The sequence below is a fragment of the Rhea pennata genome, chromosome 10 (assembly GCF_028389875.1).
Source record: "Rhea pennata isolate bPtePen1 chromosome 10, bPtePen1.pri, whole genome shotgun sequence".
NCBI classification, from domain to species: Eukaryota; Metazoa; Chordata; class Aves; order Rheiformes; family Rheidae; genus Rhea; species Rhea pennata.
The window spans coordinates 7,816,823-7,834,516 of NC_084672.1; the positions used below are offsets into that span (position 1 = coordinate 7,816,823).

General features: G+C 41.2%; 1 protein-coding gene across 1 annotated transcript in view; it reads left to right on the plus strand.

Annotated features, from left to right (window-relative positions):
- LOC134144928 (A-kinase anchor protein 13-like) overlaps positions 1 to 11,804 on the plus strand; it is a 109,682-nt gene extending 97,878 nt beyond the window's left edge. The window contains exons 6-8 of the mRNA XM_062584253.1: positions 945 to 1,241; positions 11,343 to 11,526; positions 11,731 to 11,804. Of these exons, the coding sequence (XP_062440237.1) occupies positions 945 to 1,241; positions 11,343 to 11,526; positions 11,731 to 11,785 (536 nt within the window). The 3' untranslated portion in view covers positions 11,786 to 11,804. The remainder of the gene's footprint in view (positions 1 to 944; positions 1,242 to 11,342; positions 11,527 to 11,730) is intronic.
- The last annotated feature ends 5,890 nt before the right edge of the window (positions 11,805 to 17,694 follow it).

Here is a 17,694-nt window from a genome sequence, read left to right on the forward strand (position 1 = left end):
CTAACGCTGGAACGAGCAACTGCACTGAGCGGCAAACTTGAAATACAAACCTTATTATTGAAGGGACAAGTCTGACAATTGCAAGGGCTGGGAATCCTGGACGCATAGTATATTTTTCCTTTTAAAATTACAGAAAGGTGTTTTTTTTTTTTTTTTTTTTTTTGTTGTTGTTGGACTTGTTTAGCATCTGGGTCTATGAAACTTCTGCCATGCTAGGGTGTGCGTTTGCTTGCCTCCGCTGCCCAAAATAAATAAGTTTAAAGTTACCAAACTGTGAGAATAGCCTTCTTGTTTTGTAAGTAAGGAAAATGGCAATTTCCCTGATGTAACAGTTTTAATTTGTCATGTGAAACCAAATACAAAGGGCAGGAGCAAGCGTGAGATGGGGCAGCACACACCGACATGTCTGAGCAGATTATGTTCCTATAGCAATTATTGCTCTTGGTTCTTTGTGGTGGGTGAAATTGCCATGTTTTCTCTATAGTTAAACACTTTGACAGCATTTGGTGTGTGTAATTTTATAGCCCTTGGACTGTAGGTGAGTTATTGAAGTCCTGCAGAACTGGAAAAGAAAATTGACTGTATAGGCATTTGGACCCTAACTTCCATTCATACATTATAAAATTTTACTGGAATTCCTTAATAATTGAATTTACTTGTGTCTTGCTGAAAACAGTCTGGTTTGATAAGAAGGGCTTATATATTTCTATGTTTATATTGTGATAAACAGAAAAAAGACTTGCATATCTTTTCCTTTTTAAAATCTGCAAAAAATGTTTTGTCTCTAATAATGTATACAAGTTCCTAAGTATGCATTTAAGTAATAATTGTGATTCAGTAATCCATGGTTACCTGGTTCAACATAAAGTGTATGCATGTCAAAGGAGTTACTCAGATGTGCTTTCCTTCAGCCTATTCAACTTCTCTCTGCTTTGGTTTTGCAGGCCATGACTGCTGCGAGATCGTGAAGGTGGCACTTTGTGCTTCTAAGGAAGGACACCCTGTTCTGGTTGTGGCAGAGGAGAGTTTCCAGTTTATTCAGGACGAAGCCTATGATGCAGCACAGTTTCTAGCCACCTGCGCTGGGAACCAGCAAGCCCTGAATTTCACCAGGTTCTTGGACCGCTCGAGGCCACCCGCTGCCGATGTGGAGTTTTTGGATGAGAAAGTGGCCTTGGCATTTCGACACCTGAAGTTGCCGGCGGAATGGAACGTGCTGGGCACAGATCAGTCCCTGAACGGTGAGATTTGCTAGGACACGTATGTATGTGGGCCATACACGGGTTTGAATACGGTTAAGAAGCCTTCTGCTTTGGAGAGACACGTGTCTTTCAAAATGTGTGATGGCCTTTGGGCTGGGAGGTGCGACGTGATGGACACTGAATTGTCCTGGTAGATCTGCATCCTACGTTTTGCACTTAAGCTGCCTTAAAATACATAAGGCCTTGGTATTTTTTGTGTCTTGTGGTACATAGTAGCATTGGATGATTTAAATGGCCATTCTTCAACGCACACCCAGAAGTGGGGTTTTGGGTGTATACAATGGTATGAGTGCTTCAGAGTCACGCTTCTGAAATTTCCTGAAAGAAATGTGTCTGCCTGCAGAAAGTCTGGTGCTCCTTCAGATAGATTAGCCTCGTTGAACAAACTTGACATTTTTGATCAATTTAGGCTTTACAGCACAGGTGTGAAGTGAGTGTAACGTGTAAAACAGACCTAATACTTTTTGGAAGAGGTGGGTGTCTGCCTGTGAGCAGCACTGCCAATCCGTGAGCGCCTTGAGGATTTGTCTAGGGTATCTGGACGTGCAGTCACCCAGGAGAGCACGGAAGTTCCCCAAAACAAGCCCAGACATTTTTTTTCCACAAATAAAAGAGGTTAAAAATGGGAAAGCCTGACTAACAGTAGCCCTTAACCACAGCAGTGAGGGCTACTGAAAGCTTCTAAATAAGTGTGAAGGCTGGCCCGAAGTCTCTGGCAGCGCCACGTCCTTGCGAGATGGTGCGGCGTGCCCGTTCGCGTGGAGCTCTGCTTTTCTTGTCACCAGGGAGCTTAAGGACGCGTATCGATCGATTGTGGGGCCAGTTCGAGTGTGCAGAAAGTGTTGCTGTAAATTTTCCAGGTGTTTTGGCAAATAGTTTCACAAAAGAACGTGGTTATGAGGTGTCCGTTATCTTTTATAGGGTGGGATAGAATAAACTCTTAAGTGGAACGGGACGCGGATAGTGCGTGCAGACAGGCACGTGCTTCTGTTCTCCGTGGCACGGCTTTCTGCGGGAATTTTTCCTGCTTTATTTTTCACTGACTCCTTCTGTAAACATGAGCGCAGGGGCAGGCAACTAAAGCAGCGTTAGCAGACGTTAAAAGATTTGATCATAGGGGTTTCTGGAAACAAACTCAGCTGCCACCGTTTTATGTTTATGAGTAGATGAACACTTTTTCCTTTCTCTGTGTGGAAGAAACTGATGGGTTTTTTGCATCTTAAAAAGTTATGATGTTCTGATCTTCCGATCAGCTTTTTTCTGGAAGCAGCTTTATCTGGTAGGTTTTTTTTTCTTTTTTTTTTTTTCAGTGAGATGATTATACTCAGGGAATTTTGGGGAAATTTTGCGATGATGACTGAAAAAAAAGTTTATATGCAGAAGCATCCTTTTGATCACTTATCTCTTTTTTTCTTAGGCAAATTGCGTCTGCTTTGCTAGAGTGAGGTCGAAGAGGCGTTTCTGACTTAGGCTCGAGAAAGAGATTAGAAAAATCTGCTTTGCTGGGGCTTGTGGGTTAATTAGTGTGGGTGAGGGAGAAAAAGCAAGGCCGGTTTTGAAACTTGGAGCATATATTACGCGTATTCTGGCTGGTGGCCCTCCAGTGGGACATCCTGTCCTGCATTGCATCACTACCTACAAACAGTTATTCCAATTCATATTTCACATTTAGCTAAATGTCAGTACCAGTTACTTCAAAGAACCTTCTTGAAGGAGAAAACGCTATAGAAAAGAGAACAAAAGGGAACGTCAGATCCCTGCTTGAGAGGCTGTGGTGCTGCCTCTAAGCTGGCACGTCTGCGTGGACTCTTGTGGGTTGGAAACAAAACGCTGCTGTTTAGCCAAACCTCCAAAAGCAGGAGTGAGCGAGGGGCCTCAGCCAGCTCTTTAGGGACAGCAGCTTGGTGGGGAAGGGCTGTTCAGAGATGAGCATTGCTGCGAAACGTGTTTGAAGGTTGATGTCTCCAAGGAATGAAGTAGGATCCTAGATGTAGTACGAACGGTTAAGAACGAGCGGCGTTTCTGCAGGCTGGAGCTGGGCAACGGCTTCGTGGTCGAGCATAGCTCTGGGCTGTTTCTTAAGGATGTGATGGCTCTGTACAGGGACTTCCATTCCAGCTTTCTTCTTTCTCCTGTTTCCAAGTCTGACCGATCTTTGAACAGAGGACGGGGCCACAAATTGCAGAGAAGCTACTAAAAGTAACACCCAGCACCATCTTGCTGAGGTTTTTAAACTGGTCTTCCCTTCTTTTCCCTCTTTCCTTAACACATCAACAGGTTTAACTTTTTTGAATAAGTAGAAGTGCAGGAGTGCTATGGATAAAAGCTATGCAAAAATCATATATTTGCTTATGTTTTATTTGACAAAGATCTTAATTCTTTAAGATTTTACTATTGCTCAGCATTATAGGTATGATGCCCCCACATAATCAAATTGTTAAGAACGCATCCTTTCAGCTGCAGTTTAGAAATACTCTAAAATTACTTAGAATTGCCGCAGGGCATTTGCAAGCATCCCAGTGAAACATTTTTTCTTTATAACCAATTTAATTGTTGCCATTGGACTAGAGAAGCTCATTCAGATCCAGTAATTCTAGTAATCTTAATCTGATTCACACTAGATTTTCTTTACATTTGTTCCTTAGTTATCTCTTTTGCCATCATCTCATTAAATTGAAAATGAAATAAAATCAGTATTTCTTCCCATGCTGTCATCAGTGTGCTTTCAAAAACCCAATATGTTCATTTGCTCTATTTTATTTGCTTTTTTTCCATTGACCTTTGACAACAAAAGACTACTGCTTAAAAAGAAACTGTTCCAAAATTAAATGCACTAAGTGTCATTACTTAATCTAATCCATAGAAGTATTGGTTAACATTGCTCAAAATCAAATATTTCTTAACTTACATTACTCTGGTACAACATCAAAGGCCAAAATCATCAGTGATCACAAACTCCTAATCCTTCACCTGAAATCAATTGGAAAAGAAAGTAGGTTTGTTTGGACCTCAGTATTAGAATGAACTCTGTGCCAAGTTTAACACCAGAATATGCTTTGGTAGGGTGGAGGAATGATGATGAGCTTTTTATTCTGCAGCTGGTGGAGCAAGGAACCCAGTGTGAGGTTAGCACTGAGCTGACACTGGCACTCCCGAGGCAGAGAGCAGAAGTTTCCAAGGTAGCTTTCTGATGAGGAATTAACATTGTTAAAACAGAATCATCTCCCTCAAGCTGTTTATCAGCTTAATATAAGTTTAGCTCTTCTTTATTGTCTTTTCTGTGGAAAGGTAATGTTCTTGCCTGAATTTCTTGCTCCTAATTCTTTGCCTTCTGATCATGGTCCTGGTTGCATTTCAGCAAGGTGCCTGAGTAATAATTTCTGCGTGGAATGTATTTCCCCTTAATTATATATATAAAACCTGTTCTTTAAGCTTGTTCTCATGACAGCTGCTCTCAAAAGGTATGATCAGGTTTCAAAGTGTTTTGATCATTCCTGTGCAACTGATTGGAAAGCAGGAAAGAAAGGAGCCGTGGTGTTTTGGTCCTTCTCTAGTAGTAGCACTAGCTGGCCATGTTTCTGCTGCCTGGTTCATTCTTAAGACGTTGTGTATCCTGCTTCTAACTAGCCTTGCCGAACTCCATCTCTCCGTCTCAACCCATCTGCTGTGTAGGATACTTGAGTTACAACCTTCTTCTTGCTGTTTGTAGACCTCCAAGAATGGCTGTTTCTCAGCCTTTCAGCTTGAGACAAAAGAAAGTCCAGAAGACTGGAAAGACTTGCAGCAATTCTACATGAAGTACCTGTTTACCCACAGATAGAAAATATTTTATGAAAAATGTTAAGCTGTTGTTGTGCCAATTTTGCAGGTCAGGTTACAGGACTGAGGGTAGTAAACTCTGTTCCAGATCCCACTTGATGCCTTGTGAGCAGAGCAGGGGATGACAGCCTCCAAGTTTCCTGACTTTTGAGGTGCCTGGGCTCCATCCTCTCTTGCCCAGGCAAACAACCCTTTTTCTAGATTAACTGGATAGTAAAAGAAAGCGTGGCACAAAACACTTCTGCAAGCTGAGCAGATGGAGAAGGCAGTGCCGTGCGGGGTGCCAAATCGCTGCTTGGGTCGCTGGGGAGCAGGTCTTTGCGCTGCAGGGGCAGGACAGCTTGTTCCTGCACAGTTAATGGCAGGCGATTTGCATTCCTGATAAGGAGCGTGGCTGAACTGTCTAGGGCTGGGCTGACCTCCTCCCTGCATGGTTGCAATCCTCATTTCTTTTACCTGTCCTAGGGCAGTTGCATCCTAAGGTGAGAACAATTCTCTTACCCCTAACCATGCGCTCTCCCTCTACAGTGAATCCTTAGAGGTGATTCCAAGTGTACATTACTCTTAATTATCTATTAATCTGTATGAACTCAAATGGCATCTAATATTTATTTCAGAATATATGTAATTAAGCATTACTCTTGCTTCCATAATATTCCAAGCACAGCATTACTTTCAGTTGCCTTATAATCATGTCCGTCTTAATTATTACAAGTTGTTCCTGCTGTCAAAAGTAAGGTTATTTACTGTTTGTAGTGGCTGCTTCTTAAATTTAACAGATTCTTACACTATTAATATAGAAATAAAAAGTTAATAAATATTCTGAGGATATACGCAAAACAAATGCACAACTATGGTTTTTATATTCTAAATACTAAATTGAATATTAGCTAGAAACCTAGAACAGGATATTTGAAGGTATCGGTAATGATTACGTATTGATTGTGTTGCAGTGGGAAAAAAAGAAGAAAATCTAGCAAGGGTTTAAGACTCAGATGTGAAAAGCTTGGAGAGCTTAATCCTTGTGTTAACTATCAGTAATAAACAGAACACTTCCAAAAATTCTTTTAAGTAATATTTTTACCAAGTCTTTGAGCAGAGAGTCTCTCCATTTTGGTGATTAAAGATAAGTAGTAAAATCCGAACTTACAGTTAAAATTTAGGTGACATGAGCTTTTCAAGATGGTACTTTTGGAAATTAGTTAATATTTTCTGAGTATTGGGATGATCAGCCTGGAGAGAGAGCAATTCCTCACTGAGAGCATGAGGAAAAGCCGTTCACGCAGAGCTCCTCGTATGAGCTGCAGGATGCTCAGCCATGATTATAGGCAGATGATCAGGGGACCATCTTACTCGATAAAGCACTTAATAGCTCCTTAACTTGAGGAATGCAGTTCCTGACATCTAGAGTATGCACAACTTCCCAGAAATGCTGCGTAGCAAACATTTGTGCGCAGTGTGACTTAGGAAGTGAAACTCTGAGCTAGCCAGGTGGGAGGGAGGCCGAGAAGATGCTTTGCCTCTGGTCTGAATAGTCTGAGTGGGGCTGTGTGTTAGGGATTTAGTAACTCTGCACGCAAAACCTGCAGGATTTTAGAGTCCAGTGCAACATGAGTGTCATTATGATTAGAAGCTCTTTACTTGTTACTTGCATTAAATAAAGGGAGAAGAGCTGAAGAGAGAAAGTAAAACATGCCCCCAAAAGGTTTTAAAAGCTTTCAGAAGTAGTTAGGATGAAAGTCGATTATTACCAACTGATTTTTTTTTTGCTCGTGGGAAGATGGTAAAGAGATGGAGCTGATGATGTGTTCCAGACACATCACTTTTTCTATAATTTTTCCTTGAACCTTTCCATGTAATAGTTGCTAATATTCTTTTCATTGGGTTTCATATACTTTCCAGTCTGCTCCTCGCCTTTCATCCCTGCTCAGTGATGTAGGACTGTATAAAATAAATCAAAATGATCTTTTCTGTGGCAAGAGAGCAATGGGGTCTGATTGAGTTGGCGTAACTGAGGTCCTAGATAAGATGAAAAAGTCTTTTCCATACCCAAGCCTAATGCCTTCTGCAGTTGCAGATGGATATGGGAAGCAGAAAATACTTGCTCTTGTTCAGGCAGTCAGTCCAAAATCTACTGTTCAATAGGAGAATCTGTGGCTGAGAAGTCGCTGGTGTGAGAGAATTTCTGTTCCCTTTGATATTAGTGGGAATTGGGACATCAAGATCCTTCAGAGTGCTTTGAAAAAAAATCTTGTTTCTAAGATTAAAAAAGAATTACTAACAAATCTTTTATTAACTGAACTGTTAACTCCAAACACTGTCTTTGCCTTGACCTTTCTTTAGCACTGTTGCCTGCGCATGCCTTCATCTGGGACTTCAGTGTTCGGTGAAGGGTTGTTTCTCTTTCTTCCTCCCTGTGTTTCTTGAGGGTTGGTTTGAGCAATGAGAACTGCCAGCAAGAGAAAGGAGAACAAGATTTGCAAGCTAGATTTGATGGTAGATTTCAAAATTGCCAGTAATACGTGATTTTGGAAGAGGCACAAATGAAGGTCACCACTGTATGAAAACTAATTAGAAGTTATTCAGCGTAGTGTCTCTTACTTTACAAGCCAACTCAGAGCACAGAGGATAAAATGAGGTGTGGTTTACTTTAAAAAAAAAAAAAAAAAAAAAGATTTTAAAAAGGAGTAGGGTTTTTTTTCCTGTTATTTAATTAGGATTAAAATGAAGTTCTTACTTAGGGAGCCGTTTGTGTGTTCTCAGATGTGTCATACCCAAACATTTATTTCTTCAGTGCTTATTTGTTTTGTGTTAATAGCACCTTGAGCCTTAATCCTTTACAGTTAGCAAAGTACATTTGACAGTCTTCCATGGAAATTTTGTCCTTAGTTACCCAGACACACTGTCTGTTCATATGTCACAGCTGAAAAAAAAACCCACATAAAAATAATACATCTAAGATCTTACGTTTTGCCAACTGGATTACAGTGCCCTGCCATTATGGGTAATAATCATATGTTTCAACTCTTGCCTATTACTAGGAAACGAGAAAGGAACAAAACAATCTTGGCCTTCCCAGTATCTCATGTCTTGTATTTCCAAAATTTCCTAATTATAAGGATCTTGGTATTGACAATCGAAGGACAGCCATTTTAAGATGAGGGACTTGTGCTTGATACGGGGTCGGAGAAGGAGTTCTGGCTATTGCCTGTTAAAATTTTTGTTTGTCTTCCATGCCTGGGAGAGACATTTTGCACCACAACAGACATTGAAATCATTGTCTGAATTTCCAGCATCCCATGCTACAAGCTTCATCTCTTCACGAGTAGAAATACTGGAAGAATTTGGTCCGTCTTTCTCTCCCCGTCCATCCCCCAGCACTCCTGGACTTGATGCAAACCAGCTCTCAGCTTGATCTGAGCAACATCGTAGAGACAGATGTGTTTTTCACTGTATGTCAGTAGTTAATCCAGTCCACAGGTGGCACCCGCCTTTCAACTCTAGCCATGCAACTCCTGGGAGCGCCAAAGCCTTCCAAAGCCATTGCCTGGGGCCCCCACAGTTGTTGCACGTACAGCACGCTGTCTCTTTGCTGCGGTTGTCCATGCCCGTCTGTTCGAATGGCGTCATGCCAGTTGTATGTTAAGCAAATCCTGTCAAATGGGGCTGGACAGAGAGTTTGTATGTTTAATATGTTCAGAATGGCAACAAGTCTGCTTGTAGAACCCACCTGTGTGAGTTGCTGCTGCTCAGAGGCACTGAGGCACTGCCATGTTCAGTCCAGGAGCCTGGGTAGATGCCTCCTTCCAAATGCTGACACTAATGTGACCACTAATTTGAAGATAATGAAGATTGTTTTAAAAGAATGGGAGAAAGGTGGGATTTTTAAAAGGTGCAATCAAATTAGCAGACTAAATTACATTAACATTTGGGTATTTCATCCAGTGAAATGCAAAACTGGGAGAAGCACCCAGCTGGGTAAGTGACAGGTTGAATAGTTGCCTGCCTCTTGCAAAGCTCGGAGTTTGTATGCATCTTTACTGGTGAGTCATGACCTGGTAAGCAGAAGATATTTCTACATAACTGTACAACACTCAGCCGAAGGAGGAGAAAACATTTTGATCCAGGAACCTGCATGTGATGCTTTTCAGGTCTACCCTGCTCAATTTTGGTACAAGGATGTCCGTTTCAGTTGGAAAAATGATAATTCCTTTTAACGAAATGGCTGGAGCAGAAGATCCCTTACTAGAACAAATGTGGTTGGACCAGTATAACACATTCTTTATATTTATTCTTTAATTTGCTCTGAAATAAGTGCTTTTGTACTTCCTACATCAACAGTAGGAAGAGCTGTACCATTTTAATTATGCTAGCTAACTCTTCCAGTTTATTAGTACAGGTAACGCAGGGCAAATTATGTACTAGCACAAGTCCATTGAGTAATCCCTTAGGCATATGCTTTCGCTCTAGTTAAGCCCTGCTGGTATCCGTACTTGCTCTCTCCTTGCAAACTCATCAGTAGTCTTTCTCTTAACGCCTGTCTATATGGCATGCCATTTTTCATTAGTCCTTCTGCCCAAGACTAGAGGTCCATTATCAACTACCGTGTCTTGTTTCCTTCTAAAGCATTGCACTCTACAGCACTTAAACCCCAAATCGTTGTCATTACGCTCCCACAGGCTGAGAATAGGTCTCTGAGCAAGCTCAGCTATATCCTTTTTCTCTAATCAGCTGGAACCTCCATTCAGACATGCTCATGTATTCAGGACAGCATGGTTTTGCTTTACGCTAATCAGGAGGAGGTTAGGGTGAAAGGACTGGTTTATAGCCCAGAGACCTAATTTGGAGTCATATGGAAGACAGCCAGTGCCAGAAAGCTTTTTGGTTCTTGAATACAGATTAGTTCTGCGGGAACTGATCCAAGAAGCTCAGGAAAAATTGTGTGGCAGGCAGGGGAGAAATCCCCGCTTTTGCTTTGTTTTCCACTAAAGGTCTTAATGATATCCCTTAAGAAAGCAAGTAAGCAAGCAAAACAGCAGAACTCCTAAGCTATATGTTTCAGAAGTGATTTCTCTTGTGGCATACTTCTTGGGAAAAATGACTTAATTAAATCTTAGAAGCGTTATGCACTTGCATTTTTAAATCTGCTGTATAGGTTTGGCTGGCAACCAAATTAATAACCCAATAAATCTTTGTTATTATATTCAAGGTATTATATCACGTGTACTCATTGGCACAGTTTACTGAGACCCAGTGAGTGCTTATTTTTTTTATTGGTGGTGCCAGTCAAAACTGAAATCCTTTGTTAATTAAAGAAACAAATCTTTATTTCTTACAGTTTTTTTTTTTAAGCTCGAACACTTTTACCCTTTATACAGAAGTAATACACTTTGATCTGCAAATACGGTATTTCAGCAGTTCATCTGGAGCTCATTTCTGGTTGAAGCTTTTCAGAGCAAAGTTCTAGGGCTGCAGCTTTTAAAATAGGGGGTTATTTTTCTGAGATGAAAGCATAGGCTCAAGAGTGACTTTTACCATATTTGAAGGCTGTGGTTATTAATCATACAAAGTGGTAATGGAGATTACTAGTTTATAAAATGCTGCTACTCAGAGTTATATAGCTACTGTTTAAAGCCGAAAAAAATAGTCTAAGGCAAAATCAAATAGGGAAAGCAAATCCTCACTTCTTATCTACAAGAAAGACTGAACTATTGTCTTTTGCTGCTCTAGATTTGTGCTTTAAGTGTACCTTTTTGGTTTTTTGTACATGCGTGCCTTAGGGTGAATCAATGTCTCATAAAATAACAAAACCTGGCTGTTCCTAAACTCTGATCCTGTGTGTGAAGAAGGCGCTTGGACCTATAGACAAACCCATGCGAACGTGCCAGGTTCTGCATAGAGATGCTGCAACTTTGTAGTTGTGGCTGTTCAAGAAATCGGCTTTTTTCACATTGACTTCTGTGGTCAATCACGTCCGGAGAGTCCCGAGCGCTTTCCATGCCTCCGTAATGGTTCCCTCGCTTTAAAGTACTAGTCCCTCTTAGATATTAGCAGCCAGCTTTTGCACAGTGTGTTTTTCCAGGTGCTGCCGCGTTTGGGTTGCTTGGCTCTTGGCTGCAAGCGATGGCTAGGTCAATGCCAACCATTGTGCTGTATCCTGGTGCGCGTGGCTTGACTCCAGGGGCTGGGATGTGGGGAAATGGCATCCACCTAACCCGCAGTCTACAAATGCCTTTTCCTTTTTCCCTTTGTTCCTCCCAGAGAACATCCCTCGGGAAACGTTGATGCATTTTGCAGTGAGACTGGGGCTGCTGAGGCTGACGTGGTTCCTGCTACAGCAGCCGGGGGGAAGAGGAGCTCTCAGCATCCACAACACCGAAGGTGCGACGCCCGTGAGCTTGGCCTTGGAGAGAGGCTATCAGAAGCTGCACCAGCTTTTGACAGAGTAAGGATGATTTGGTGTTTTCTCCACTATTTTTCCATTCTCTAGGTCATGTTTGCCTTTACTGTACATTATCACTGAAATACGCCTAAGAGCTGAACTTTTAAGGCTAAAAACATCTTTTCTATCCTGTTATTTTTACCTTTATTCCTGGGTTTGTGAAAGTGCAATAATATTGATGTGTTCTCCTTTTCTCTTTTGTTGCAGTGCTGTTTCCAGCTGTCCCTTAAAGCCCCAAATGAGTCACTGTAATATTGACTAATTAAAGACAAACCTTATGCAAACACAAGTGAAAAAGCTCTTTTTCAAGCAAGTACAGCTGTCCGAAAGAGAGTAGCTGGCAGGCTTTGCGATGGTAGTTGTGACTGTTGCATTCTTATATATCACTTTAGGACTTTTTGGTTAAAAGAAATCACAGTGATTTTATTGAAGAAAGGTAGCATCCTGAAGAGAATAGATAACTACCAGTATCTGATTTAGATGAAAATTAATGTAAATATTTAAAAGCAGAAACAGTTCTCTTTTATAAATGGTCATGAGAAGCAGCTAGATCTTACTAACTAGTAGCAAGTAACATGCACATTTACTGCAGGATTTAATAAGGAATCTTTCAGAAGATGACAAGTTATTTTGAATAGCGAATGTTTGGAGATCAAGCTTTAAAAGCTGAGGCTGATAAAGACAAAGAGCTTAACTAAGTCCTGAGGGGGCTATTTGCAAAGGAGGAAAGCTTTAGTCTGCATTTATGTTATTCTGGTGCCTATTTCTCTTAAGCTTTGTTATTAACTTTGTTTTTCTGATTTGAATTTTTAGATACCTAGGGCTTATGTTGAGCAACCCAACATAGGAGTCTGCTGTTTTGTTCGTATTATCGTGCAGAATTGATTCACTTTACAAATTGTAAATTATTCTGCTTTCTATAGTTGTTTGGTAGGTGGTGAGGTTGTTGGGCAAAAAAGAAAAAACAATGTGCAGCTGGCATGATTGCATTTAAGTTTTATCTTTCTTATTTAATAATTCTGCCAAATCACATGCAAAGCACAGGTAAAGGAAAAGGTGTAGGGCTGGGCAGAAGCTAGACTCTGACCTTTTTTTCTACCGCCTTTGGCTGGGATTAATTCTGAGATGACAGTGTTAACCAATTTTTCTGTGCGAGTTCAACAACAATCACACTGTGAAAACATACTATGCTTTTTTGGGCTGTCTTGTAAAACTGGAGTGTGCAAATTCATTCTGTAACTACAGAAAAATTCTTCTATGTGAGACTATCAACGTGACAGAATTTATGTACAGTCAAGAAAGTTAAATTGGCCAAAATTTGACTGTATAGCTCATAGCAAATACTGTTATCTGAATAGGAGTAAACCTGATAATTTAGTAAGAAATGGGAAGTAAACAAAACTATTACAACAGCTATTTATGTGTTTGTTGAGGATTTCACAACTGGGACCAATACTAGAATGGCAGTTCCTCGTTGGTGGAAAGAAGAGACCGTGTTTGTGCTTGGATTTCATGGCGTTACCCCATGCCATTCACTTTAACGGATACCGCTGATGAAATCCAGGGAGTTTTTTCTAATGACCTTTACAGTTCATCTTTGAAAACAAGATATTGTAGTAACTTCAGTAACATTGCCAGCAAGATCCCAGTTCCTGTTCTTCTTGGCGTGTCTTTGAACTATTTAGTTGAAGGTTATGACTAGTTTTCCTCTCGGCCGGCTGGGCACAAGCGTGATGGATACCGTCAGCCGTGCCGCCTGTCCCGGGGCTCCCCAAATCCCAGCATCGCGCTGACACGCCGCAGACGGGCTCTCCAGGAGAAGCCGGCAGGTGCTGGAGCTTGCAGGCCCGTCCTCACCGAGCCGGGACGGTGTAAAAATCCCTATTGAGAGGAGAAACACTGTTCCAAGATGGAGCAATATAGCCAAATTCCACGAAGAGAGTGTATATCATTTATGTGCTGTCCAAACACAATGAGTACTGTATAACCTCTTTTCTGCGCTCTGCTTATGCACGCGCTGTATAATCCAAGCACACAAATTTGGCACGCAGTTTGTACCACTCAGCAAAATACACACCAGCAACGCATGCTAGTGAGAGCCCGTACAAAGGAGTCATTATTTTTACAAGTAATTAAACTACACTTCACAAAATAAATGAATGCAGTGTGTTTGGTGATGCATTATCCTTGGGGGGATTTTATTGTTCGCTTACTTGCTAATTTGCAGGACCGTGCGTTTTACAACGATTCTCCCGGTCATCGTTGGGAAGGGGTGAAGATTTGCTGTAATTAGGATACAATCATTAAAAAGTAGACACAAAAACTTCTCCGATGTTGCAGTTTTGCCTGGGTTCAGCTGTAAGGCAGTCTGATTCAGCTGCAGTGTAAATATTTTTCTAAAAAACTAATTACACTGGTGACATTTTGAATTTGTGTTTATCAGATGAGCTTTCCTTTTTCAGCTGCGGCAAAGTCCTCCGCTAAAAAAAGAAAGATGCTGTTAGATTTAAATTTTGCAACCCTTAAAATATTCTTTTCTATAGCATTGAGCTTGTGAACTGGCTTTTGCATCCTCTCTGACAAGAAAGATTTCTTTTGAGACTGAAATGGAGATCTGCAATAGAGCACACACAGGTTGCCCAAGACGGAGAGAGATGATAGCAGTGTTTATTCAGCAGTTATATAGCATTCCTGAGGGTACTTGCTTTATCTTCTATGTTAAAACTGCGCAGTAAACACTGTCTTGCAGTGTAAATGGAATAGGACATTGCATGAAGGATGGCATTTTAAAAAAAAAAAGCCTGAATAAGGATTTTCTCCCTTGTTCTTGCCTGCTAACTAGCTTGTTTGGTTAAAAGTAGTTTTTAAATACACTGATCTGATTTTAAAAAGCTCTGGAAAATAGGTAGGTTGCCTAGCCCGCTCCGAGTTTCAGCAATTCCCGAGTGCGATAGGAGTGAATCCCGGAGCCAGGGGTCCTCCGCCGAAGCCTGTTGCTTCCTTACGTTTAAACTGGGCAACGTTAGCTGCAGGCCGTTGGCAGAGCTCATCTGCTACGCTCGTTAGAGAAGAGGGGGCTCCGAAGAGGCAGGGTGAAACGGGGGGTAACGCGCTCCTTGCGAGCAGCTTGGCCTCTCTAACAGGACAGCTGCGTTTTGCAGTAGTTGATGTTTGCAAATGCAGTTCAGCGTAGTAATATAATCTGCCTGCCAGCTCCATGTTCTCCGATGCTTTGTAAAGCAGGCAAGTAAAATGGCTCCAAGAAATAGCTAGTGTTCCCAATTTCAGAGAAATGGAAGCACTCTTCTGTAAAGCATACAAATTCCGGTTTTATAATCTGATTGCACTTTTGCAAAATAAAGATTTGTTTAATAACTCCAGAGTATAAATTTTCTTCCGTGAGGCTACATGCTTTCAGTCTCTCCACAGCCAAGAATGATTTATGCCCCCTCAAAAAAAGGAAGTGAGAGAAACGTTAAGTCCGTAAGAACGACTCCTGCATTTTCCAGTCCCTGCAAAGGAGAAGATTCAGAACTGCATCAGTCTCCGGCTTGTTCACTCTGATTTTAATCTTGCTTTTGTTACTTTCTCCACTGGTTTATTACTAAGGAGCTCTTCTGTGCAGCTCTGGGGTTGCTTTTCCTTAAAATATTGTAGTAGCAGCCGGGCAGCTCGGTGTTTGAAACCGTAAGTCAGTATGAGCGTGTATTTCCCAGATTAAACTGACCCAGATTTAATTAACACATATGAGAAATAACTCAGTGGTAACACAAGTGTTTTATGAACATTTTGCAATATGTGATTATCACTTGCTGTTGTTCTGATCGTACATAAGTAGCTGGTGAAGTCTGTGTTGTAAGCTCCATAGTGGCTCTAAACCGAGGAGTTCTTTTCAGTAACATTGCAAGTAAATTTTCCTGCTTTTTAGAGCCAGAGCTGCAGAAAGATTTGCCTGGTGTCTTGTTTCTTTACACACCAGTGTAGCAAGTCCTTTAAGCACGTGTTTGATTTCAAAAATGTGCGGTTTATTGACAGCAGAGGAATTAATGTGATACTGAAATCAGGCATTTCTTAGAGAGCTCTGCCAAGTTGGAACAAAAGTTAAGATGGGCATTTTTCATTTAATTTTAGTATTTGGTAGCTCTATTAAATCCAGCCTTTGCATAGGAGAAATGCTGTCTGTAGTGTAGATGTATTCCAAAATCACTAGTTTCCTAATGTTAGAAATGTGGCCAACCATTACGACCTCAGTGCCGATTTTCAGCAGCTCTAGGTAAACAGGGTGCTTTTACCTCTGATGATGTATAGGCTGAAGGACCTTTCTCTAATGAAGCTAATGAGAGGGGACCCAAAAAGCCAATACACATTTTGAAAGGGAGCTATTCAGCTCTAGAAGGATGGGAAACTACTAGTGATCCATCAAAATCTGGGTTTTTTGCTGTGATTTACTGAATTTTAAGGTTGTTATTGGAAAACTAAAGATGCTGAGATGCCATGGGGTTCTTCTGGCCACAGGAGTACAGAGCAGAGTGGAGCTGGGGTTGGGGCTATCAGGTGTGGCATGATGGAGCAGGAGAAGTTTGTGTTTCTCTCTTTCCACCTACTCACCTACTACATGCTCCAGCTTTTACTGTTCTCTCAGCGTGTTCCCATACCTCTATTAAGACTCTTGCTTTCTTATGTTGGCTCCCTCTTCCCCTTTGTTTTGTGCATTTCCACCTCTAAATGCAGAAAAGGTGCAAGTCCATATAGTAGAAACAACTTTTTCCTTTCTGGAATATCCCCAGGTATCCAGAAATCAGTCAGAGATCCTAGGAGATAATGTTCACATAAACAGGCCTTTGAGGAGGAAAAAGAAGAGTTTTGAGAAGATTTGGTAAGATATGTAAAGCAAATTATTCCCCCAGCGCAGCAGCAGTCCTGATCCTGAGGTTACCCAAAAGGTTATAGAGCCTTAAGTCCTTGACTGCCTTGCATAGTTGGTAAATGCGAAGGGAAGGAAGGAAGGTGCAAGGATGTAGCTGCCAAATCATCTGAGGTACAGAGAAGCCAGGCAGATCTGTGCCTTAGGATAGACCACTTCCATTTCAGGAGATATTTTGGATAAAGTGAAGGAGTGATTTCCAAGAGCTGCTGTTTTGCTGGCCTCGGGCACCAGTTTGCTGGATACCCAGTTAAGATACTCTCTTGCATTTTAGCATTTGGAGCGGATCTGTTAGAAGTGCTTGTGTTTGTGGTGGAGGTTAAAATTTGAACGAAGATTTTGTAAGCTGTTGCATTGGAGGCAGTCAAAGCAGTAGGCGTTGTCTTGGCGTGGTGTTGATGAGCCTGTGGCCACGCTCGCTTGCAGCGTGCCGAGATGTTCTGCACAGGCGAGTCTTGCTCCTGTATCGCTCGTCTTGATCAAAGACACCTTTTTAGCTATAAATAAAACATTGCATGACGAAGTAGTCTCGCTGACTGTGCTGCTCTGTTTAAAATGCAATAAATTGTGTCTGCTTGCACTCTGAGAGTATTTAGCGGATTCACCTTAAATTTCTTTCCTTTACTGGTTGGAATCGTAGCTGATGTCAAGTTCTATTGGACTTACGGATCCATACTTCAACAAGTGCATCTTTCCTGTTAGATAAGACTATACAGATTAAACAAATGAACAAATTAAATGCACAAAGAGTGCTATTAATAATAGACAGTTATTCCTATGGAATGCATATCATAGAGTTTAGCTAATATATTTCTTGACAGTTTGTAGTTGTATTTTTTCAATGTCTCACCAACAGTGAGGCCTGAAACATGCTTGGATTTAAGAGCTGCAGACCCTTTGTGGTAGGAAATATATTCTGATTTGCTAAGATAACTGGACATGTTCTTGTAGGATGTGAGCCTGCAAACATCTGTTGAAAGAAAAAGCTAGATGTGTATGAATTAACGTTGTACAGTATGTCGATCAGTGGTCTAAGCATAAAACATTTTGCATCTGGTTGTTAAATATGCAATCTGATATTGGAGTATAGGTTATAAAGCCCTGAATTGAGTACAGTGTCCTAACCCATTTCAGTTAGTGTCCGTGTGAAGAACTGTAAAGGGTTAGTCATCTTGGCTACGTCATCTGAACTTTAACTCTTTCCTTCAATATCGGAAGCATTCAAATTAGTCAGTGGTCTCTCAAGT